Source organism: Natrix helvetica (assembly GCF_964273705.1).
Source record: "Natrix helvetica genome assembly, chromosome: 1".
NCBI classification, from domain to species: Eukaryota; Metazoa; Chordata; class Lepidosauria; order Squamata; family Natricidae; genus Natrix; species Natrix helvetica.
The window spans coordinates 260,906,890-260,932,998 of NC_138548.1; the positions used below are offsets into that span (position 1 = coordinate 260,906,890).

Consider the following 26,109-nt stretch of genomic DNA (forward strand, 5'->3'; position numbering starts at 1 on the left):
TGTCTTTTTATGTACACTGAGAGCATCAAAGACAAATTCTTTGTGTGTCCAGTCACATTTGGCCAATAAATAATTCTCTTGCATGGGTGTTACAATGCTTTAGGAAAATCACTGAACAGATAAAGGCAGTTCTTTCATTGCCTACCGTAATTGCTTCATGCTAAGATATCCTTTCTTTCTGGTATGGCTGTGTAGACTTTCAGGGGATGAGGAGAGCATTTCTTAAAGATACAATGCATTCCGTGTCCCGATTCGAGTTTTGATCTCACTTGATTTCCAGCTAATGTGGACATTCACAAAACGGGCTCAAGATTCCGAAAGCCAAAGGTTCCGCCAAACGGAGCAGATCAATTGGGATGGTCCACATTAAAACAACGGCCCGTTTCATACTTTCATTAAACGACAGGCATAAGCTCTGGAGAGGTGCATTAAAGTCCTCCGAAGCTTTCCTCACAGCTGGGATTTTTAATGAGAACGTCCTGCCTTTCCCTATTCTTAATTTGGAGATTTAAGGCCTTTCGAACAACCCTGGAACAGAGTAGCGAGCCGTCTCGTTGTCACAAACTACGCTTCCCAGAAGACCTTGCAGGCTTTGCGCTTCCCGCCCAGGTCCACGGCCGGGTGCTTTCAGAGCGCGCGCGCGCGCGCGCGCGAGCGAATATGGATCTCGACAGATTCGAACGGGACAATTCGGTGAATTGTTTGTTGGCCTCGGCGGTGCCTCCTGTTTGCCGGACTGAACCCTGCAGTTTGGGCATCGATGAGGCAGGCAGAGGACCAGTCCTGGGTATGGATTCAAATAGATGAGGGAAAGCTAGAGTCTTTGGGGTACTAGCCCAAAAACCATCGTCCAGGCTGAATCTTGTAACTCGCCGGGTTGTATGGATTTCTAGGTAGCCTAATTGCCTGTTGGTGTGCAGCTAACTTAAATGTTGCAGTGTTATCTTGTAGACATAGTACATAATTAATGCAGTCTTGATTTGCAACCCTTTTTCCTCATTTTGTGCTAATATGCTTCCGATCCTTAAATCCACAAATATCCTCATGCTACTTTTACAAAGTTGACTCAACCTTTCATCCTTCGGAGGTGGGTAAAATGAGAACCCAAAATTGTTGGGGGAAATATGCTGACTCTAGCCGGTGCAACAGGATACCATGGTCGATGGTATCGAACGCCGCCGAGAGATCTAATAGGACCAGGATAGAGGAACAGCCCCTATCTCTGGCCCTCCAGAGATCATCAACCAATGCGACCAAGGCCCTCTCCGTGCTGTGCCCGGGTCGGAAGCCGGACTGGCGCGGGTCTAGATAATCATTCTCCTCCAGGTGACGTGGGAACTGTTGTGCTACCACACTCTCTACAACCTTCGCTAAAAAAGGAAGGTTGGAGACTGGACGATAATTGACTAGGTCCATTAGGTCCAGGGAAGGCTTCTTGAGCAGGGGCCTCACCACCGCCTCTTTCAAGGCGGTCGGTAGAAGCCCCTCGCCCAACGAAGCGTTCACTAGGCCCAGGAGCCAGTCGCGAGTAACCTCCCAGGATGCCAGTACAAGCCAGGAGGGACACGGGTCCAATAAACATGTGGTAGGTCGCAGACGTCCACGCAACCTGTCCAAATCCTCGATGGCAACCGAGTCAAACTCCTCCCAAAGCGGTCCCTCAAGACTTGCCGCGGGCGTCTCAGCTGGACTACTGAAAGGGGCCCATCCCTTCCGGATTTGAGCGACTTTGTCCTGTAGATATTTCCCAAACTCCTCTGCTCTGCCCTTTAAAGGGGCTTCCCGCGGTCTCTCAAACAAGAGAGAGCGAGTCACCCGAAACAGGGCGGCAGGGCGGTTATCTGCGGACGCAATAAGAGCGGCACAATATTGACGTTTGGCCGCTCTTAATGCCACAAGGTACGTCCTCAAATAGGCTCGTGCCTGTGCTCGGTCAAATTCGGAACGGGAGGATCTCCAACGACTCTCTAGGCGTCTCTTGTGGCGTTTCATCACCCTTAGCTCCTCGGTGAACCAAGGGGCCAGGGTGGTTCGTCGCCGCAGGAGAGGCCGCAAAGGCGCCACCCGGTCTAGGGCCCCGGTAGTCACACTATTCCATGCGTCTACCAGGTCCTCCACTCGGGGGCGGGTCAGGTCCACAGGAGGTGGCCCAAGCTCCGTCTGGAACCTATCTGGTTCCATCAGGCGCTTGGGGCGGAACCATCTAATACCTTCCGGTTCCGCCTCCCCGCAGCGGGGTGTAGCACCGGGGAAGTCAAGCCGGAGAAGTGAGTGATCTGACCATGACAGGGGAGTAATAATTGGATCCCCTATTCCCAGATCACTCGTCCACTGGCCAGAGACAAAGACAAGGTCCAACGTGTGGCCTCCCTCGTGAGTAGGGCCCTGAATTAACTGGGTCAGGTCCATGGCTGTCATGGAAGCCATGAACTCCCGAACCCCCTCAGACGCTTCTCCCATCGACGGCAGATTAAAATCCCCCATCACTAAAAGTTTGGGGGTCTCAACCGCCACCGATGAGATCAGCTCGAGGAGTTCAGGCAGGGCCGCTGGTGTATAGCGAGGAGCCAGGTATACTATCAGCAGGCCCAACTGCCTCCCTGGGCCCCACCTCACGACGAGGGACTCGCACCCGGATGTCTGTGGCACAGTGAACTCTCTCGGCTCCAGGTCTTCCCGGATAATCACTGCTACCCCACCGCCCCTTCCCTGGGCCCGAGGCTGGTGAAATGCTCGATAACCTGGCGGGCACATTTCCACGAGGGGTAAACCTCCCTCGTGGCCCAACCAGGTCTCGGTTATTCCTGCGAGGTCCGGCTCCCCCTCCAAAATTAGATCGTGGATGAGGGGGGCCTTATTGACAACGGACCTCGCGTTGCATAACAGCAGTCTCAGGCCTTGGGTCTGTAGATCCTGACCACCTAGTATGCAGGGGTTGGTACAAACGACCGGGAATGACCAAAAACCCCGGTCTCCCAACCGACTACGCGCTCTTAATCTGTCCTCGCACCTGCCCCTCCCCACGACCGTTGGTATCAGGGAGCCCTGCGCAGGAATGCTATCTTCCCTCTCCTCCCCCACTCCGCTCCCTCCTCCTTCGACCACACCTAGGTGCCTGGCTCCCCCATCCCTCCTGACCTGTTCCCCCCCCCCATCCCTATAACCCCTTACAACTTTTAAAAAACATTTAATTAAAAAACCCCTCAACGTGCGCTTCCTCCACCTCCCTGGGTTGATGAACCCGTCCTCAAGGTGGGCCCTCGAGAGGGCAGGAGACCATAGCTGCGAGAGGGGGGACTCTCGTAGCTGTAGTAGGTCTAGCCTCGTGTATAACATAATTAGACAGGGCCAAGTTCATCAAGTGGGAGCTGTAGATGTTAATATGTATCAGCAGCCGCAGTTCCCACTAAGGGGATGGTCCTGGCAAGAGGATAGTCCAGGCAAGGGGATAGGCTGATGAAAATAGTCCATATCTGGATGGAAAAGATGGCTGGTGGAAATATGATAAAGTAGCCAGCTGGTGGATAAAAGATTGCAGCTAAGAAGTAGTTCGTAATAGATGGTAAGTCATAATAGGCGGTAGGGCAGATAGCCCGTAGTAAGTAGGTGGTAAATGAGTGTTGTAGCTTAAGTACTATCAAAGCAGTTTTTCCAAGCCATTTCATTTGTATTGCCTAGTTATCTTACAAGGACGTTAGCTAATTTTATACTTTTTGTAGAGATAACCAAGGCTGAATAACCTTTTTTGGGTTTTTTCCCCCCCCCAGGTCCCATGGTCTATGGAATCTGTTACTGTCCTGTGTCTCGGCAAGGAGACCTAGAGACTTTGAAAGTAGCAGGTAAAATGAGTTTCAGGTTGTGATTGTACTTCAGTAATATTGCAACTGTGTCACAGAACAAAGGGTCTGAAAAAAGAAAACAAAAATACTCTGTTTTTATTGGGGGAGCAAGAGAGGGGAATAATGTTTATTTCTTCCATGCCACATCACCTGAAAATGATCTTTTCCCACTTGCTTTCAGATTCCAAAACTCTGACAGAAACTCAACGGGAAGAACTCTTTGAGAAAATAGATGCTGCTAAGGAATATGTAGGATGGGCCCTACACATCCTCTCCCCCAATTTCATCTCAACTAGTATGCAGAGGCGGTGAGTGTGGTAGAGACAAGGCAGTCTCCCTATTAGGTGGATTAAATCTTAGGTTTTAAAAAGATGCCACACATTTCTCTAAAATTACTCCTCTGCCTGGCCTACCCCTCACTTTAATTGGAACACATGTGTCCTATGGATCTAATTCTAATGTGGAATCACTATATATAATATATATATACAGCTGGAGAGTTGGTTAAATTATTATTAACCATCCAAAATGGTGTAGCTGTAGTAGAGTATAATATTTATGTATTTTTTTTTAAAAAAATCCAAATTGCCCGGAGCAAATTAGACACATTATATATCCATAATTTTAATGTCATCCAAAGTTACAAAACAGTTTCATTGATTGTAGCATACAATGGGCCATCCTATTTCTAATTATTTTTATTTGCCCAGAATGAGAATCATTAATTTGTATTTGTATATGAACATTGTAGCGTCACATCTGATTTTATCCTCACAACAACAATCCATTTAAGTAGACTTAAAAATGATAGCTCTCATCACCCTGGCAGCCATATTAACAGGTGGGGATTAGAACCTGGGTCCTTCTTAACTTAGTTAGAATCCTTAACGATAAATCACATTATCTAGCTAATTTCAGTTTCTATCCACCTCTTTTCTGATAAGCTTCATAGTCAATTGTCCTCATCAGTCAGTGTGATTTCCTTTTACTTGCAGGATGAAGTACAACTTGAATGCACTATCCCACGATACAGCCATTGGCCTAATCCAGCATGCACTAGATTCTGGCGTGCAACTTGCAGAGGTGAACTAGCTTAGTGCCCTAGACTGCCAGGAAGTAGCCAGAAATCCTCCACTCTCCTCACTCTTAATCGGTATTTTTGTTTTCAGGTTTTTGTAGACACAGTGGGACCAGCAGAGAAATACCAAGAAAAGCTAAAGCAGCAGTTTCCTGAGCTGGATGTTACAGTGAAGCCCAAGGCAGACTCTCTCTTCCCTACTGTAAGCGCAGCCAGCATCTGTGCCAAGGTGAATGCGAAACTCCTTTGTCTCCAATTCCATGTATGTTACGTTATCTGATGAGATGCGCATCATGTATGTTCCATGTATTTTATGTTATCTGATGTGCCCATCAACTCAATTAACCACCAGGCTTTTCTTAATTTAGATTAAAAATTGTCCATTATTGAAGAAAGAATGCCAAATTATATGGACTTTTCATATGATGCAGAAGTCAGTCCCTGTGATCTTGTCTCTTACAATCTCTAGGTAGCCAGGGACAGGATTGTAAAGAATTGGAAATTTTTGGAAAACCTGGAAGATGCAGAATTGGATTATGGCTCAGGCTATCCCAATGGTAAATTCTAGTTTATTCTTTCAGTTCCTTCTCTGTGCATTTGGAGCAGTGGTGGGATTCAAAAAATTTTTATTACCGGTTCTGTGGGCATGGCTGGGTGGGCGTGGCAGGGGAAGGATACTGTAAAATCTGCATTCCCTCCCCAATCCAGGGGAAAGTTACTGCAAAATCCCCATTTCCTCCCGATCAGCTGGGACTCGGGAGGCAGAGAATAGATGGGGGTGGGGCCAGTCAGAGGTGGTATTTGCCGGTTCTCCAAACTACTCAAAATTTCCGCTACTGGTTCTCCAGAACTGGTCAGAACCTGCTGAATACCACCTGTGATTTGGAGCTGTGCAAAGTGATAATGATGTTTTGATTTAAAATAAGATTAGACAAGCAGAAAATATTTGCTTTGTGAAGAGCCTCTAATTCAGGGCGACAGCTGGATGGGCATGCTATTTTTCATGATACTCCATTCTGTAATACCTTTCTAGTCATCTAAGGCTCTTCACTCGAAAATGGAGGTAATAGGAATGCCAGTTGTGGGAGCCACCATGTATTGTTTTCATGCCATGGCCCAATAGGGCTTTATGTTCCTGTGCAGGAACAATTGAAAAGAGAAGACATTATTTTTCCCCCAGCCTCATGTTTAAATCATAATTAAAGTTAAATGATTTTTTTCCCGATGAGATGTCATTATTTCTTACTCCACTAAGGTAGATAGTTACGGTGCCAAAACTTCACTGTTCTTCAACTGATGCCACAATTTGCACCTGATGCAGTGATGGGGTTTCCAAACCCTCCGACTAAGGTGCGGTTGTAATGTGAAAGTGGAACTATAACAAGTTGCAATTATAGAGGAGAGTGGGAAGAAAACAGAGTTCTCTTAATGTTTGTTATGCCCTTTGCCTAATCTCTGCTCCTTTAGCGTAAGTAGTGGCCTGAAATATATTGTTCGATAAAAGGACTTTGCAGATAATATGCAAAGCTTCTTAGACATCCCTTCTCTCCCCAGATCCCAAGACTAAAGAATGGCTCGCTCGAAACCTTGACCCAATCTTTGGCTACCCACAGTTTGTACGATTTAGCTGGAGCACAGCTCAGCTCATTCTGGAGAACAAAGCTGTGCCTGTTCATTGGTATGTGGATGAACAAGCTATGAGGTGGGCTGATGGATAAAGATTATAATGGAGAGTTAAGGAGAAATAACTACACACTGCTGCTACTATATATTGTGATGTGTCAGAAGTTTCGTTCTCATAGTTTAATTCTTGCAGAAGGAAACACTCTTTCTCAAAGGCAACAGTTGGGTTGGGGAGTGTATTATTTATTTATTTGATTCTTATCCTGCTTTTATTACTTTATAAATAAGTCAAGGTGGCAAGCATACTTAATACTCCTCTCTTCCCCTGTTTTCTCCATAACAACCATCCAGTGAGGTAGTTTGGCTGGCAGAGAGTGAGTGGTCCAAAGTCACCCAGCTGGCTTTCATGCCTTAAAGTGGGGCTAGAGTCTCCTAGTTTCTAGGCCAGGACCTTAATCACTATTAATCAGATTGATGGAGAACAGGAAGTGCATGACATACTGGTATTGATTGGCCACCGTGTAAGCAGGGATGAGTGAATTTGGATGACTAAAAGAGAGTAGGTGAAGAGTTTGGGTTGCTATTTGAATAGTAGGCATGTGTGGAGGATTAAATAGAAGGAATGTGGGTTGTATTTGATCTGAATGGGTCATTTTATCTGTAGAATGTATTCCTTAAGGTGATTTATCATTTATGAGTGAGGATTTCCTGTTTCTCTTCGAAGTTAGTTCTGCTTATTCCCTGATGCCTTGATAATATGAATAGATGGGGGATGTTTAAAACACTGCAGGTCTAGGAATTGATGATCCCAGGGAATAATTAGGATGCCTGTCACTAGTTCTCACAACTCTTGAGAAACCCATCAAGCAGCTCTCCCATTTAATTCCAAGTGTTTTTGTTACCTGCCATCTCACAATGACTTTGGCAGTAATGCAAGACTGTACAGGAGCTGGGGATGCAACACCCCCCCCCCCCATTTTCTCCCTAGACAGATGTAGCAGCAACCCGATACTATTTGGATGCAGGGAAAAGGACTGGATACCGAAACACTTTTTAGCAAAGTATCCTAAGAACTAAGATGATTGTGGGAAAGCAGTGGTCAGTGGTTGCAGCAAGATTCACTATGTACTGTATGTTTCTCAAACTAGCACAGAAGAGCACAATAGTAAAGTAGGCTAACCTCAATCTTTCATTTCTCCCTATCTTTGCTTCCTTCATCAGGGATGATACTGAAGATGACCCATCCCAGCAGAGTGCAAAGTCCTTGCTGAGCTACTTTAGCCGGAAGGTTTCCCCCTCCAAGCGTACACCCCATCGCTTCTTTTATGAACGCAAACTGAAGACAGTCAGCAGCTTGTAGATGATGGCAGTGGTTTTCTTCTTGTTGTAAATTATCTTACGTTGGCTTGATAGAAAACCGACATCTAGTTTTTAACGGACAGTCACATATCCTTTGAGCCACATCTACAAAACAGCGTGAAACCCAAAGGTTTAACTGAAAGATACAAACTAAACAAAGAAAGAATAAATGTTCTTAATGGAGACCCTCCTGCCTCTGTGACTTTCTGTAATTCTTTTTTAGTTAATAAATTATCAAAAACTGATTGCAAGACTTTTTGTCTGATGTAAATTAATAGGCGCTGATGTCTAATCTAAAGCTAATCTAAAGTGACTGAGATGCATGAACGCTAGGAAAAAATGCAAGTGAAAGACCACACTTTTTAAAAATGACCTTTCTTAAACAGGAAGACAAAAACTCCCTGACTTTTATCTGAAAGAGAAAATGATTGATCTACTACTCTAGGCCAATTAGCTGCCATTTTGAACCTTAGCATGGCACGGGATCAGTTTTGTGCTGTTGATCTGGAAGTGAATTTAGTTTATCCCAACGCAGTCTCATGAACACAAATAGCTCTTTCAACCCCTGACTTTTTCTAAGAGGAATTAACAAACAGTGGCCATCTTCACTTCAAGGATACCACTAAGATTGGACAAAAAATATGAAACAAAAGAAAATTCAATTTACAATCAGTCATTAAGCAACCATTTGAAGTTATGACAGATCCACCAAAAAAGCACTTACAGATTCAAAGTTTACGGCCGCTACTCTCCCTCCCCTGGGTGATGTGACCTCAGCAACTAGACCACATTTACAGCTGTTAGTGGCATCCCAACTCTGACTTAAATGTTTTTGCTTCTGGCTTGTTTATTTCTGGTGTCTTGGAAAAAATGCCAATAACAAACAATGGGTTCGCTTAACGGCCCTGACATTCACTTCGTGATTGTTGCATTCACTTAATGATTGCCCCAGAAAAGGTATTGAGCACTGATGATGATACCTAATTTGGGTAACGAAAGTCTGCAAGAAAACAAGCAAGCTCAGACAGCACCAAGAACCCCTCAAAGGTAATAAAAACAGGCGCTGTCACATTTTGACATGTGTAACAACTGGCCCAACTTAGGATCATAACTTTTGGCTCAATTCCAGTACTAATTTGACTGTATGTATGTACTATATATAATATGCTGGGTTACATAATGAAATTAAAAAGTACTTTTATTTATGGTAGAAATAAAAATCACACCAAGAAACCCTTTTTAGTTAAGTCTTTTCTTTTGTATATTTTTTTGTCCAGTCTAGCTTTTCTTAAAGTGAAGATGGGCTACTGCTTGGAAAAGATCAAGAGTTGAAAGAAGTATTTGTGATCATGAAACTGAAATGAAGTCCCTGTTTGAAATTTCACTTAAATCACAAACTGATCAGCTGATCTTTCAACCCATCCCCAGACACCATATTTATCTTCTTTACAGGGTTATTACAGAAGACACTTAAAGGGAGCATCATTGAAATGTTGCTGTTACTGCTGTTGCTTGGCAATAGGACACTGCCTCAGGGTGGAAGAGAATAAACTTTTGCATATAGCAGGCCTTTATTTTTAATGTAATGTATTATCTTTCCTGTTTCCAGCCGTTACTCCTTTGATGTATATAACTCCATTTTGTCTTCTAAGTTTGCACATGCTCTTCTACTTCAGTTCCTCATCTCTTTCCTCTCTGAAAGCTTGGCATGTTTCTTTCTATTTAAGACACCCTACCCCCTCTTTGAACAAGTTCCTTTCATTTCTCTTCAAGAGCCTCCAAGATCTGCTTCTGTACCAAGCCTCTTTTGACATAGAAGATTATTAGCGTACTTGTGTTTGATTATCCATCCTCCCTTCTCATCTGTCTAAATTAATTTCCAGGGTTTCCATCTCCTTTCCCTTTCTTTAGAGGCTAAGTCATGTTTGTTGCATCCTTCTTGGCAGTGATAGAACATGGCCTCTTCAGCAGGACATAACAATCCTATTTCAGGGTTATATAATCCAATCTTGAAAGCTTAGCTTAGTCCATAAATAGATAGCTTGTGACCTGCAGATGCTCTTCCCAGCAGCTCCAGATAGCATAGATAATGGTGAGATACATTGGGAGTTGTAATTCAACAATATCTGGATGGCCTCTGATTGTTATCAAGTGGAATAATGGAAAAAAGACAGTTATTTACATTAATACCCTGTGCGTCATTCAAAAAGTTTTTTTACTACAATGCTAACAGACCAGATGTTAGTATGCCTTCATGCAGCGTGTAATTAGTCACTATATTTTGTCAACTAGTTTATGATATATGAAAAATCAAAAGGATATTTTGAAATAAGGATAGAATTTTACCACATTTCTGTCCATAATGTCATTACGCATTTAACCAGGTTGGCTGTTTCCTTGGTCAAATCTTACCTGTTTTAGTAACAAGCTTTTGGAAGTGTGAAATATACAATTTGTCAAAGGAATGCTAGTTTCCCATAAGCCCTTGCCCCAGGAGAGTATTGGCAACGTTTCATGATATTACTAATCCTCTTTTATGATAAATTGGGCAAATATTCTTTTTTTCAGAGCTGTATACCAGTGGTGGGTTGCTAACTGGTTTACTACCGGTTTGCGCATGCATGCAGTCCGGGCGGGTGGGTGGAGCCTCCCGCTGTTGGTACCGGTTTGGCCGAGGAGCAACCCACCTCTGCTGTATACATGCCTTCTAGAATAATCACTTAAGATTCAGTCCTCTACACTGATTTTTTTCATAATAAAACACAAATACGCACTCCATTTTTTTATTTCCCACAATATTAATAGGTTTAAATCAAGCCACAATATGAAATTTGTAGTAAGCGTAGCCAAGGTAAACAGGAATGTGAAATATAGCTGATAAATGAGGATAGATGGACAGACGAAGATGGGTGTACAATATTACAAGAGAGATTTGAATAGTGTTTAGAGTGGAGAGGATAGTTGGGGAAAGCTCAAGGAGCACTAAGTAAAGATGTGAGCATGACAACTCTTGGGTTCTCACTGCCACCATGGATTAGATGTTTTCTGACTGGCATATATCTACACTGATCACTTCTGTTTAGATGCTATGTATATTATCCAAGGGTTTTCCTTGATTTATGGGTTGTTCATTATATAATCATGCTCTTTTGCACAATCTCTCCGTCTCTCTCTCCCTCCCTCCCTCTCCACTCCACTTGGACTGGGTTGCTTTGAAAAATAAATTCAGTTTTGGATGTAATCCAGTTTAGTAACCTAGCAATGCTGGTCCCCCAGTAACCATTGTTTTGAAGCATACAAATGCAACAGGAAAGTCAGCCATGCTGGTCTCTAAGCTAACTTTTCCTATTTCCCCTTTTCTTTTTGAGCTCAGGAAGATCCTTCCATTTTACTTGAGTCCTACTTGCAATTGTATTTGAAGCCATGGCAACAACCGAGGCTAACTTTTCCAGCATTGATTATTTCACTCCACACCCCCACACCCTCCTTGTTCGTTCTCTCCCTTGCAGATATTTTCCTTCAGCTAATGTCCATGAAGGCTGCTTTCCCTTCAGCTAATGCTCATGAATGGCCTTTTGCGTTCTATGACGACTTCCTTGAGCCAGCTCTTCGGACACAAAGAATATGGAGAATATGGAATATGCTTACTGTTCTCTAATATCTTTGCTACTCTGAATAATTGGGGAAATCTTGGTTCTAGGCAAGTTCCCAAGAGGTGCCCTAGTGGTCCAACGTTTACTGCTAGGGCATAGTGCTCAGAGTCCTGGAAAGTGCCAGATTCACAGTCTATGCCACGAGATGCACAGAGTTGTAGAAGATGGCAGGAAGCTGGTAGTATGGGATGTGACAGAATTGCATAGATCACAAGCGATCCCCCCAATCCCCAGGCAATCACTGGAGAGGGAGCTTTTTTTTTTCCTCCTGGAAGGATGGATGAACCTTGGATTAGAATCCACTTCCACTGCCCTCCATGTCTTCTATAAAAATAGAACGCTTCTGCAGATTCCTTCTCAGACGCTGAAGTAGAAGGTTGCCCCTGCAAGGGCTCACGCGGTCTTTCCTTTCCTTTCCTGCCTTGTTGACGTCTATCTCTTTTAGGCTGTTGCTCTCTTTGAGGTGAGAATAAGAGGTGGAGACGGCTGCGTCAGAGGCATCCAGCATCAGGCACTGGCAAGGGTCAGCGCTTACTATGAAAGCATCATCCCAGATGTTCTCACACAGCTCCTTGCCATCCTTATACATCTAAGGAGGGGAAAAGGCCGCATGTTACTAAAAACAGCAACAACACGTCTTCCTTGGGAGGTACTACTCTAACCCCATTCAGGTTTGAAAGCAACTGGAATAGAGTGTGAAGTTTAGAAACTTAAGAATATGAAAAGTATTGCAGTCTTCCCGCAAAGGGCATGATGCAAAGAACTTGAGCAGTCTAACATGATTTGATTTCTAAAAATGAGAACCACTGTGATTTAATTTTTTCAGGAAGTCATGTTCCTGTCCCTAATGGTGATCGTTCTGTTCCCTGGGTAGAATATAACTGATATTTTTGTGTGGGTATACTATGATAAGCTTTATTAAAGACACTTCATTTATTAATGTTGTACCGATACTTTCATGGGGAAGGCAAGGGATAAATGTGGCAGGTGAATCCATAAAATGGCAATCGGCCATCACCCCTTTCTAACAAAAATGTCTTTCCTATTAGCTTCAAGGCAAGCCCCTATCCTCCTCTTGCCTGCATTTCTATTCCAGTATACAAGTTACATCATGTTGTTGAAAGAGACAATCCAATCATTTTTAGTGAGGAGGTTAGTAGAAAATAATGGTCAATTTTCTCTTTTCCCACTCTCTATATTTCATGGTAAATCACCTTTGTCTATCAATAATTATTCCAGACCAGTATATTTGTTTATAAACCAAGATTAAACTGTTGCTTTCTAACTTCTACAATATTTCAAGAAAACAAACACTTAGGGCGAGGAGTTAGCAATGATAAGGCAATTGTTACTGCTATATAAGCTTTAGCTTTGCCACTTTGAAAAAAGTTGTGGATTTTTCAGCCACACACTTCATTAGTATACATAGTATCCTAATCTATCTATCATCTATCTATCTATCTATCTATCTATCTATCTATCTATCTATCTATCTATCTATCTATCTATCTATCTATCTATCTATCTATCTATCATCTATAAATAAACATATATGTTTGTGTGCATGTGTATGTTCCAGCATAACTCTGGAACGCCTCAAGCAATTTCAACCAAACTTGGTACACAGATGACTTACCATCTGGAGAAAAGTATTGTGGGGATAAGACACCCCTAAAGCCCTTGGGGGGGTGGTCTGTTAAGATACAGCCTGTTGTGCCTTAAAATAGCTTCTACTATACTGCTGTAAAACGGCTTCTATGCAGCGTAATGGAGTTGCCATGGTAATGGCTTCACAGTACTCCACAAGGGGCTCCCTTTGGGAAGGGGGAAAATCCAACATTAGAAATTACGTTTGGTCTGGACATTTCCCCCTTATAAATAAATACCCGGGCAACGACGGGTTATCGGCTAGTTTTATATAAAATTAGGTGTATGTAATAAGAGTTCATGGAGACCATTGAGAATTGCCAGGCTTTGGGAAACTGAAAAAAACTTACAGGAAGAAGACATTTTGACTATAAACTTTTGGCTATATCTGGCATTTTTTCTTCTTATTTCCTATTCCTATTTCCCTACCATCTGAGAATACTTTTCTTTGATTTTTTTTCTTGAATGCTAGAAATCATTCAGATTTGAGAAAAAGCAAGCTTTGCTATAAAAATCATGTCAGTTAAACTCAAATTGTACTGGGCAAGTGTTATTAACACTGAAAACTTTGGATTGGTTTTTAGTGTAATTGCTGCCTTTCAGGAAAGCGCAGTTCCTGTTTTTCCCTCCACTTTCCACAATTACTCTTCCCAAACATGCTTGAGTTTCCGAAGCCACAGCCTACGCATCATTTTCAGGCCCTGTACAAACATATACCATATGTTCCCTCACATAAACATGATATGATCTCATCCAATGCATGCAAATTTTAAAAGCATTTGTCTGAATTCTGACATTAGGTTTTCTGTATTTCTGAAACTCCTGTACTTCATATGTCAAGATATCTGTACTTTTTACCCCCCCCCCCCATCTCTGAAGGAACAAACTATTCAGCTGAAAGAGATTAACCACCAGAAGTGGCTTTAATTAAATTGTATGTTTGTTTTTTCTGGTCCAATCTGTCTTTTGCCTTGGCTTTGCCTCCTTTTTGGAATGTTGTCTCCAACAAAGCCGCCCTTTGCACAGATGCCTTTAGACTGCAGCAAGCGACACAAGAATGGTTCTGCTTGTGGCTAAGCAGCACCTTCAGCGTCCTCACCTGGCCAAAGGAATGACATTCCTGACTGCAGTTATGTCCATCAGCTCCCCAGGGCCAGTTGCCAGGGCAGGTTACATCTTCTCTGCAAGCATCATACCTGGGTGGACAATAAGTTTGAGTGCTAAGAAAGACAGCTCATTGGTGTTTGGCTCAATTTGACCATAATCGGGGGAGGGGGGGCTTTGCAAATTTTAGCAAGGGGTTCTCTGCTCCAGAGGATTTCTTCAAGGCTCTGGGAGGGTGAAAATGACCCCCGGGCTTCAGAAGCCCTCTGGAGGCCAGAAATTTCCCAAACTTCTGGTAGACCCGTTTTTTGCCCTCCCCGACCCTCCTCACGCACTCTGCACTTACCTGCATCCAAAACGGGCCATCCAAAATGGGGATTCCTGGGAGGGTCAGGGTCAGCCAGGAGTGGGATTTGGGGCTTCTCTGAACTGTACAGAATCTTAGCTAGAGTTCTCCTGAACCCCTGCGAACCCCCAGCAGCCCACCCCTGAAATAAACCCAAATTCACTCAGTGAGACTTATGATGAACTAGAAATTTGAATTTGGGAGTAGCCCACACCCTTTTCAGTTCAGGAGAGGACCTCAGATTTTTATATTCAACCCCAAAAAGCTGACATTCTCTTTCACTTGCTGGGTTAACTTTTACACTAGTTCCTGATAGCTTCTCTGCCCTTCTCTGAGCACCCTACTGCACAAATTTATGCATTTTTAAAATATACTTTATAATAATAAAATAATAAAACAAAATAATAACAAAATAATAAAAGCAAACAGATGGGAATGTTCTCCAAACAACTTTTGCATTCCCTTGCTATCCAAGTCATATCTCCAAAGCCAAATCATTCCTTTTGCCTGATGTTAATTTTCCAGAAGGGAATCACTTAACCTTGTCAGGAAAAGTTTTATTTTTAAGTTTTAAAACTATAATTCCCCTAATAGCAAGGTTGAACCGATAGAGAATAGGACATTAGTTTTCTCAAATTTTTAGCAATTTAAAATTACTATAGCAAGCTAGTACATCTGTTTGTTTTGTAGATGATAGCAAAGGACTTTGCTGCCATCTAGTGTTCATCCTGATTTTTGCAGCCCAATCATGGTAATCCTAAATAACACCTCTCTAAATAAATAATAAATAATGGCCTTGAATATGTGTATCTCTTCAGAAATATGGTCTTTTCTTTTCAGATAAAGGTAAAGGATCATGGTTCTATTTAACCCAATATACATATCTTCTTCTTTGCCATATCCGTCATCAAATGTTGGCGATCATGTTGGTGATCCTATTTTTATCAACAGCCGCACGAAAAAGGGCTGTTGAGTTTTGTCCAAACCTTAGATTTTGAAGCCATGATATTCTTCTTCTACCTGGACCTCGTTTGCCTTCAATCTTTCCTTGGAGGATTAAGTGAAGTATGCTGTATTTTTCTGGGTGTATATATGTACGTTTTCAATTATAGAAAAGAAGACAGAGTTATTTGTTAAGTTTACTCAGTGTCTTCTACTTTCAACAGGTTTTGTACTTAATTCTTCCTCCCTAGCAAGATGGCCTCTTCTAGATGTGGAGATGTGATAACTTACCACTGGTCACAGAAATTCTGGCAGAGAGGTACAGCCATCAAGGCTGTGGGTTGTTGAGGATGAGGCCATTGAGCAGCAATGGGGGAGCAGTGGTAAAAACAGTCCAGTTGCCAAAGGTACTCCTCACACCTGCCAAAATGAATCAAACAACAGCAAGCATAAATATTGACCCTAAGATACAGGGGAGAAAAGCAAGGCAGGCATCTGTTCCTCCCCATCTTGGTAATTAGTGATCAGAAAGGCTGGTAGAGGAAAAGTCATGAGACAGGGCCAGGGGTAAAATGCTACAGGTTCGCACTGGTTCGCGTGAATCTTTAGGGACCATTGTCGTTAGTTCTGCAAACTGGTAGTAAAAAAAATATATGCTTCTGGCGATTGAGCAGCTCACAGCTGATCCGCACGATTGTCGGAAGCTTTTTGTCCTGCCCATTCTCCCGATCTGGCAAGAAAAAAATGCTTTAAAAAGCGGGGGGGAGGGGGAGCTTCCGATGTTCTCACAGATAAGCTGTGAGCTGCGCGATTGTTGGAAGCTCCCCCCCTTTTTAAAGCATTTTTTTCCTGCCGGTTCAGGTGAATGGGCAGGAAAAAATGCTTTAAAAAGCAGGGGGGGAAACGTCCGACAATCGTGCAGATCAGTTGAACCTTTTTTTTCACTTCTTAAAACATTTTTTTACTACCGGTTGGGGCATATAGGTAGTAAAAATGCTTTAATTTTTTAAAAAAGTTGGCCACACCCACCCAGTCACATGACCCCCCTCTCCCACCAAGCCCCACCTAGAGAACCGTTGGCAAACTTTTTTACATTTCACCACTGGACAGGGCCCAGCTTCACAAGCCACAGGGGCCCGTGGCTGACATAGGTAGGGTCCCCTTCATTTCAGAAGAGCAGTCTTGGGGATGACCTGATGCTGAGGCTTCCACAACGATTCCAAGATCCAGCACTGGCTCTGGAAAGTTCCTGGGCAACTTCTGATGAGCAACAGGCATCTATAGAAAGAAACCTTCTGTCAGCATCTCTATTTCTTTGGCATGAGATTAGCTATAGTATGAGCCTTCTGCAAACTACCCCTCCAACAATTGCAGTCCAGACCAAGGAAGATGTATGCCAGATGAACACAGTCAAAATCTGGTTATAGCAATAGCACTTACTTATACACCTCTTCACAGTCCCCTCTAAGCGGTTTACAGAATCAGCATATTGCCCCCCAACAATCTGGATCCTCATTTTACGCACCTCGGAAGAATGAAAGGTTGAGTCAACCTTGAGATTTGATCTGCCAAATTGCAGGCAGCCAGCACTCAGCAAAAGTAGCCTGCAGTACTGCATTCTAACCATTGCGCCGCTGCAGTTCATAGACTCCCAGCATATCAACAGATATGTATATATGTATATATATATATATATATATATATGTATGTATGTATGTATGTATGTATGTATGTATGTACGTACGTACGTACGTGTGTGTGTGTGTGTGTGTGCGCACACACACATACATACATACATATCCTTTGACTTATCTTGTTTTCAGGATTTTAATTGCAAGGCACCCACAGTTGCTTTGATGTCGGATGGCCTTGAAATCATCATCATCATCATCATCATCATCATCATCATCATCATTCATATTATGGATATTTTATACTCATCCTACGATACTCTCATTTTCTCTCCCTGCTACACAATTCTACAAAGCTTCTAAAGAGGAACCATACTTACTTTCTGCATACATCTGGCAGATACCCAACTCTTCTTCTGCGCTTGGATTGGCTTTGTGCTTCCCTCCAGATAAGCAGTGATCTTCTGTATCCTTTGCATTGACCCAAAACATGGTCAGTGCCGAAGCCATCACCATTATCCAATTGGTATTGCCACCACCTCTCATGACTAGAAAACAAGGGCAGAGGAAACAAGGAAAAACTGAATCGGTGTGGAGAAACTTGCTTCTCTGTTTTCTAGCATGCCAGCCAGCCAACCAGCCAGGTCATAGGAGACGGCCCTCATGCCCCAGGTATATCTTCCACCAGTAACATCCTGGATACATCATACTTTCATCCCTGTCCACCAATTCCCTGAATCTTGCTTCTTCCTTGATAAGCTATTAAGATGCTGCAATTACATTATTCCTACTGTTCATTGTTTGACTTCTGCAGCTGTGGTCCACTCTCATTGCTAGGTAATTCAAGGCAGCCAACTGCAGGCAATTCTACAGCACCTGGATTAGGGCTAGCTGTCATGACAAACACCAGCAGCTCCCTTCTTAAAGAGAAGATATTCTTAAGAAAAATGTGAATGCCTCCATCTTCATGGAAAAATTAAAAAATGTGCAAGCAAATTGCTCATTGATGTAAACAAGCACGAAACGAGGAAGGACACAATTCCAGGAAAGATTTACACAAGGTGGGCAAAGAAAAGAAGGTTGAGGCTTTCACCACAGTTCAGCCTGCAGGGATATTTCACAGTGATCACCATGCTATGGAATGTGCCAATTGGTTTATGACATGACATAAAAGTCATTGTTGAGGAACTTGCCGGTAACTACATGGGATGTCACAACCAATGTGTGCAGATGTTATAAATTCTGCCCCTCATCCAGAGGGCAATCTGGCTTTGCAGTGGTATTTTGCTTAAATGAACACCTTCTTGGTTGCATTTGCTATTGGCTATAAACCTCACCTTGAGGGATAGATTAAATATGGAGGGAAAGGACATTTTTTACCAGAAAAACCCAAGGAAGGTTGTGATCCATCTGAGAAATAGAATCTTAATGTCAAAAACTTGGCCACTTGAGAATACACCTGACATCTCTTTCACTTTTATTTTTCTTGCTTCTTTGGATTGAAAATTTTTTATTCAGATGCTTAGTAATCATTCTTCCTCCTCCTCGTGGAATGGGGGGAAAAAACTCCATCAAAATGAAACACAGATGAAGGAGAGATTGTTATGATCAGTCAGAAAGCCTGAAGCTGATGGCGTAATGGAAAAAAAAGAGCACTTTTGGGACCCGAAGCTCATGGCGTTTCAGTGCAGAGGTGTATCAGCATCATTAAGCCAGCCAGCCTGTCTCCTGAAGCTCAGCGTGCCTTGCTACCTATGGACAGACACGTCTTGTGTGTGTCGATTCTGTCTAAGTCTCATCTGTGGAAAGATGTGGGCTTTAATTAATGTTTGCAAAGAGTTCTGATAAGCCTGAAGATAGCATTGCGGTAGAAATGGGTGGGGTGTATGTGAAGGAAGATATGGGAAGATGATAGCACCAGAGACAGAGAAACAGCAGAGGCATAAGTTGTTTAACGGACAATATAAAGCCCATCACATCCAAACTCCTGCTTCCTGGTACAGCTTGTACACCCTCTTTCAAATTTGGTTGTTTATTTTTGTTTTATTGCATTTATAAAATGTTACCAGTACAACAAAAATATAAATGCCACATTTGATATATTTAAATGGTAACAGCTACAAATACCCTTCGTAATACGCAATTAGAGAAGAAAAAAAGTCATGGTAATATGTAATTTCAAAGAAAATCAGTTTAAACTTTGACAAAACATCCATCCATCCATCCATCCTCCACTCTTGTATGCCAAAAGCCAATTTATCTTTCCAATGTTGTAACTTACCGTAGTTCTTTGACAATCCCTGCCCGCTGGAAGAAATAGTAATCATAAAAGCAATCAAGTTCATGAAATCCAAAATATTGGGGATCTGGACTTCATGCATCTTGCACATACATAAATCACTTTGTTTCCTAGCATGTTATCCTTCCTCCTGTCCCCTGGGAAATTCCGCACATACTTTCTGCAAGTGTGGGTCCTAAAAATAATGAGCCTTTGTAGAGGGAACATGCATTGGTGAACAAAAAAACATTGGATCCATATTTCCTGCATCTTTTGTTGTTGGGTCCTTGAACAAAGTGTGCCAGAGGGTAAAATCTCACTACAACAGCAACTATTTTCAAGACAAGGTGTCTCTCTACCCCTTCCTTTCTTTTGTGATATCAAATTTTGGTGAGGCAGTCCATGAAATACGAGCCTAGATTTCCAGTTCCCTAGAAACAGTCACCTTAAGTATTAAGATGCAGAACTTTGACAAGCAATCTTTGTTTCAAAGCTGAATAAAATCAGCTTTGTAATGCCTCCTGGCTAAGATATATACAAAATGATATGATTCCCTCATATTAAATTGTTGCTTTTTTAATCATGATGAGCAAAGTCAATGGGGAAACTAATTCACTTAACAACCTTGTTACTAAATTAACAACTGCAGAGGTTCACTTAACAACTGTGGCAAGAAAGGTTTGTAAACTGGGACAAAACTCACTTAACTAATGTTTCATTTAGCAACATAAATGTTGGGCTCAACTGTGGTCGTTAGTCCAGGACAGCCTGTATATATGTTGTCAGTCGTCTAATTTATCTCATGGTTTATTGGGGCTCTTGCATTTTAGCATTAAAGACCATGAGAATTGAAATAAGAATATAGATGCAGAGTATGGGATATTAGTGATGGCACGGAGAAAGACAGAACTACATCATAGGATATGAAACTGGAGAAACACAGCAGCCTGTGGAGATAAAAACCTAATTTCAACCAAACCCCAACTGATTAGCTGTCTGGGAAAGGAGAATGAATTGCATTTCCTGTGGTTTCTCCCAAACTTTCCAGGAGGACAAGATTAATGGGAGTGGGAATTGTGTCATGATCTCGGGGATCTTTTCCTCCCAGATGCATCAATACAGCTTTGACATTCAATGAAATGAAAAATGAAAAAAAAAAAGGCACTGCTTTGAAAAACCATGGGTGGGAGAACCATCAGTGCAGAATCATCCTATCTGCATTTATTACTCCAAACGTTTGGTCACATCTCTGCTTCAGCTTTCATTAATAACCCTGTGCTCCCATGTCAAGCCCTGTCTCATCAATCTTATTTCATAAAATACAAATTACGGGCTGGTTTGATGCTCAAAGTATTTGACAGTGTTTCCCCCTCTTTACTGCAAAAGGTGGCAGCACTTAATTGAACTTGTCTGGGTTCAACAGCTAAGCAGGGCCAGATCTGGTTAGTACAGGGATGGGAGACTAGTATCAGGAAATTTCAGGGCTATAGATTAGACTGGGAGATTGAAAGATATCATGGAGGAAGGCAACAACAAACCATTTGTCATGCTGCTGCAAATAAATATAATACATGTCTATAAATCCCCAGGAGTCAAGCTTAACTCAGAGAAGATATTACCTTTAATATAGCACACACATATACAGGGCCCAGCTCACCATAAAGAAGAATGATAGTTCTTCCTGTTTTGCATGGTCATGTGTATTCAAAGGGGAGGGAAGTAATGCAATGTGTTATGCACAAATTTCACCTCTTATGTACTTATACAAAAAGGCAAAATTTGGATTGTAATGGCATGACATGTTTCCATCTTGGCCTGTTATCAAGGCTAGCTACAGAAACCTCTCCCTCTTCCTTATTCCTATTACCCTTACCACCACCTTTGGATTGCTTGAAAAGGGACCAAGCTACAATTCCGGTTTCAGATGATATATTAACCAAAGCATTGTTTCAGGCGATTGGCGTCATCTGTAACTATCTTAGGTGGTCTGCTTGTGTAAGACTAGTAAGGGTTTGTCAATAAACTTCAATGTGGCATCAGATAATCAAAACTGAGCCAGGAACTTTCCAAGTATCCAGGGATTTGGCTATGAATCAGGAGTGGGTTCCGGCAGGCACTACTGCCGGTTTGCTGGTGTGTGTGTGTGCCGCATGCTTGATGCATGCTGTGTGATTAAAATTGTTCATGCGCATGTGCAGAACCAAAAAACAAGACGGTGGCGCCTATGACGCTGCTGGGAGAACCGGTTCGAGGGCGTGGCAGGCCTGGGTCAGCGACTCAGACTGCCAAACCACTACCGGTTCAGCTGAACTGATAGGAACCCACCACTACTATGAATCCAGTTCTTTGGAATCTACTTCAGCAAGTTTCCACTGGTTTCTAATGTTTCATGGTCTCCCCATTTGATTGTAAGCAATCCCAGTTCAAGACTCTTTTTTGAACTCTCAATGACCTGGAATAGGAATATTTGTCTAATCTCACTTTACATACATGCTATTTTTTAAAATCCTATGCAAACATAATTTGCTTTCCCTTATGTTATTTTTAGTGACTCCAATGGTCCCATAAACTGGGAGATAGGAGACCTACTGTTTGAAAATAAATCTTAGCATCCTGGTTTATAAGACTGGTTTTGCTACCCTGAATGAATTCAAATTTGAAGCGACTGCTAAGAGTTAGAGGCAACCCCTCCATTGCCCCTGCACCCAATAAGATCCACTTTAGAGCTAAATAACTACATCTTTATGGAGGGATATTCTCCATGCCTAGGAACACAAAGGGGTCATCCATTATTAAACCTTTCTTGGCTGACATTGAACAGTGGCTTTATTATGAACTATCCTTTTATTCCCTGGCACACAGCCTGGAAAATCCTGATGGCCTCAATCTCAACACAGATTAGGGACACTTTTTTCTGAGCAACTGTCATCCTTGTGGCAGCAATTATGGTAATCAGTTCTTCAATTGATCACAATGGAGCACAAGAAGGCAACCCTCAGAAGCAAAAAGGTGTATGGGCACATGTCAATAATATTAGGCTTCCTTGCTCATTTTTCGGGAGTGTTTTATGAACAAGTCTGATTTGTAATACATCTTCAAGAAACCAGCCAAAATATATCAGGTCAGATTAGAATTAATAGGATTCCATCCATATAGTTGTAAAAAGAGCATCTTATTTGGGATTTTATTTGAATCAAAGCTGACCTCCAGGATTTAGTGTGTGTATGTATGCATGTGCAGGGGACGTTGTTTTAAATTGGAGGAAAATATTCCATAAAGTGCTTTTCTATTAAGTATCCATAATATTTTAGTAAGGTTATGGACAAAAATCCTAACATTTTAATTTTCTTATTTCTAGCACCAAAAATAGACAGATACACAAGGAATAGGATGAATGTGGGGTTATCATGTTTTTCTCCTTCTCAAGATAAATGCTTATGGTTTCACTCAAATTATAATTAAACCCTGCACCATTTGTAGGTAGCAACTCACTTTTCAAGTTTCAGGAATCCATACATTTTTGCCAGTATACAGTATTCTATAGATTACACTGATTTGCACATGAAAAATAACATGCATACAAAAAAATAAACATTCTTTAGAATCTGTAATTATAAGCATCCTTATCTAAAAAGAAGTCTCACAAACCTCAAAAGAATTTCTCTTCCAACCACTGGGTATATGATTGCATTCTTACTAAACTATCATCTCGGCAAATATGCAGAATGAATTAAGAAAGGGTGCTTACTTTAAAGTCTGCCCATTCCTTTGAGCAATTTTCATAAAATAACAAGTAACACAAAGCTCTTAATTCATTTCATATATTTGCCTATTTTCTTAATCTAAATCTTCTTAATCTAAAACGTATTAGAAATTAACTCAGTAAACTTTGCTTATTTGGGGCCCATGCTGTTCAACACAATAGTTCATTAATAAACTATGTGCCTCCCCCCCCCCACATCCCCCCCCCTCACACACAAACATCTAAAAATTTGAAGCAAACTGGGCATCTTGTCCTTTTCAGGAAAATCTTATTTACCTATATAGATATTCTGTACATAAATTCCAATTGAATATCCTCTTCTGATTCCAGTTTACCCAGGTAAACAGAAACCTCCTTAACCATAGTAGAGTTCCATATTTACTATAGGGTGCAGGTTATATTAAAACGTTGCCAACAAAGACCTGTTTAAAAATTATTAGTTGCACACTTCACACTCCACAATCCTCAGATTGGGACAGTCCCAACCATTTTGGCTGTGAAAAGATTGTGAAGACCTGGGTTTTCTCCTGGACCTAGACATTGGGGCAGGAATATGGAGTTAGCCCAATATAGGCATGGTGTATGTGATGGAGTTTATAGTGCCTGGTGATCATATTATGACTGTTTTATTATGTTGTCATTTGCTGGAATTGAACAAATCTCCTTAAGAGGTTAATTTATATTGTCTTTTGTTTGTTGTCAGCTGCCCAGCATTCACATGGGTGGCTCTATAAAATGTCTAGTAGCTAAATAAACAACAACAAAATTAACTTTCTGGCCATTCAGTTGAGGTGGGGTTTTTAATTTGGAATAGCGGACGGCGCCCCTTGTTACTCCTAAAAGTTTTAGAAAATCCTTCTGAAAAATATCCCATATCTCAGGATTTAAAAAAAAATCTTTTCAATACTTTATGCTAATGAATCCCCTGAATTAAATTGCAGCCCAACATTATACTAAGACACCTCTGTTAAGGTATGGTCTGACACCCACACTTTACACACCTAGCAGGTTTCCTTTAACATATGAGTTATACCAATTAGGGGTTCCCTCTTATCCTAGATTATAATTTTGCAACAGGACGATTTTAATTGCATTCCGACGCCACCCCCCCCCCCCCCACAATACATCCAAATCTATTTTAAATTAAAATTAGGCCGGTAAGAAAACTTACACCCCTCCTTATATCCAAGGAAGAAAGACGGAGAAGAGTTTCTCCTTTTCCATGCCCTGAAATCTTTTGAGTCTAAACTAAAACGGATACCTGAAGAATCTCTCTTTCTCTCTCCCTCCCTCCCTCCCTCTCCCTCTTTTCCTTCCGAAAAATCGATTCGGCAAATAAACACCCCGGTCCCGGATCTCTTCTCAGTAGCCTTCAGACGTGAACTAAACCCGCACTGCAGCCGCACGTTAATTTACAGGCGCCTCTACTTTCAGCAACCCCATCCAGGCGCTGGTGGGGCGGGGGTCCTGCAGAGAGTGGAAGGTTAACTTTTAACCCCATCATCCCGCGATCCGCAAAGCGAACTGGCTTCGCCTTCTTGCACCCCACCGGAGCCATCTGTGGGGCTACCTTGCAAGGCGAGGAGGAGGCAAGGCGGCGATCGCGTCCCTGTCTCGGAGTCCCCTCTCGACTCCGGACAGGTTTCGCAGTTGTGACCCGGCGCGGCGCGGCACCCCTCGTTTCGCGGGACGCCTCACCTGGAAGCCGCACGATCCGAACGATTTCCCCCCCTCTTCTGATGTCGCCTCGTTCCCTGGTCGAGAGCTTCGCCCGAACGAGCCCCGATCTCCCGGTTCTGATCCGGAGGAACTGCGTTGCCGCTGCCGCTCTCACCGCGCTCTGCTTTGAAGCAAAGAAGCCGAACTGCCGCCACCGCCGCTGCGGCAATATACCAACCCTCCCCCCCCCCACCTCCGCCCCCCTGGCGCTCACACGCCTGTCCCAATCGCCGCTAGACGCCCGCCCGTCAGCTCTCCAGTAGGTTCCCAAGGCGGCGCCTGGTTGGGTAAAGGATAAACAGACTTTCTCCACCGAATACTTTTCTATGGCGCATCGGGCCCAGGCAGGGTCCACGCGCTGCCCCCCCCCCCAAAAAAAAACCCAAGTCTCCATCCTCAGCAGGAGGAGGAACGTCTTTTTGCCATTCAGATTAACAGCCCCCGGTAGATGAAGTTATCTAATTCTTAAAAAGTAGTAAGTGGGTTTAACCATCACCAGAGTACTTCTTGTGGCAATTCGTTCCAAAAGACATCACATGTCAGTCCCCGGGAATTACTGCCTCACTTGAAGTAATGGGGAAAGAAGCAAGTTATTTTATTGTGTAAGCAGGTTGCATTTTATCTCTGTTTAAGATGTTTCTTTCTGCTACTAAAATGGGAGGATCAACAGAGCTGCATGAAATTTACTTTATCTATCTATCTATCCATCCATCCATCCATCCATCTATCCCTATCTATCTATTATCATCCATCCATCCATCCATCATCTATCCCTATCCATCCATCCATCCTTCCTCCATCCATCCATCCATCCATCCATCCATCCATCCATCTATCCATCTAATCCATCTATCTATCATCTATCTATCATCTATCTATCTATCTATCTATCTATCTATCTATCTATCTATCATCTATCTATCTATCTATCTATCTATCATCTATCATCATTATCTATCTATCTATCATCTATCATCTATCTATCTATCTATCATCTATCTATCTATCTATCTATCTATCTATCATCTATCTATCTATCTATCTATCTATCTATCTATCTATCTATCTATCTATCATCTATCTAGCTATCTATCATCTATCTATCATCTATCTATCATCATCATCAT

The 26,109-nt window shown here is 42.3% G+C and overlaps 2 protein-coding genes across 2 annotated transcripts; one reads left to right on the forward strand and one right to left on the reverse strand.

Moving 5' to 3' along the window:
- The first annotated feature begins 223 nt into the window (after positions 1–223).
- RNASEH2A (ribonuclease H2 subunit A) lies at positions 224–8,084 on the forward strand. Its single transcript, XM_081939828.1, has 8 exons — positions 224–787; positions 3,768–3,839; positions 4,021–4,147; positions 4,835–4,922; positions 5,009–5,146; positions 5,387–5,474; positions 6,472–6,595; positions 7,762–8,084. The coding sequence occupies exons 1-8, from the start codon at positions 469–471 to the stop codon at positions 7,898–7,900; spliced, it is 1,095 nt and encodes a 364-aa protein (XP_081795954.1). The 5' UTR covers positions 224–468; the 3' UTR covers positions 7,901–8,084.
- Positions 8,085–10,668: 2,584 nt separating this feature from the next.
- Positions 10,669–25,120, reverse strand: RTBDN (retbindin). Its single transcript, XM_081936476.1, has 6 exons — positions 24,962–25,120; positions 17,603–17,770; positions 16,785–16,869; positions 15,883–16,011; positions 14,299–14,395; positions 10,669–12,141 (listed from the first exon to the last, which is right to left on the reverse strand). The coding sequence occupies exons 2-6, from the start codon at positions 17,766–17,768 to the stop codon at positions 11,845–11,847; spliced, it is 774 nt and encodes a 257-aa protein (XP_081792602.1). The 5' UTR covers positions 17,769–17,770; positions 24,962–25,120; the 3' UTR covers positions 10,669–11,844.
- Positions 25,121–26,109: the final 989 nt, after the last annotated feature.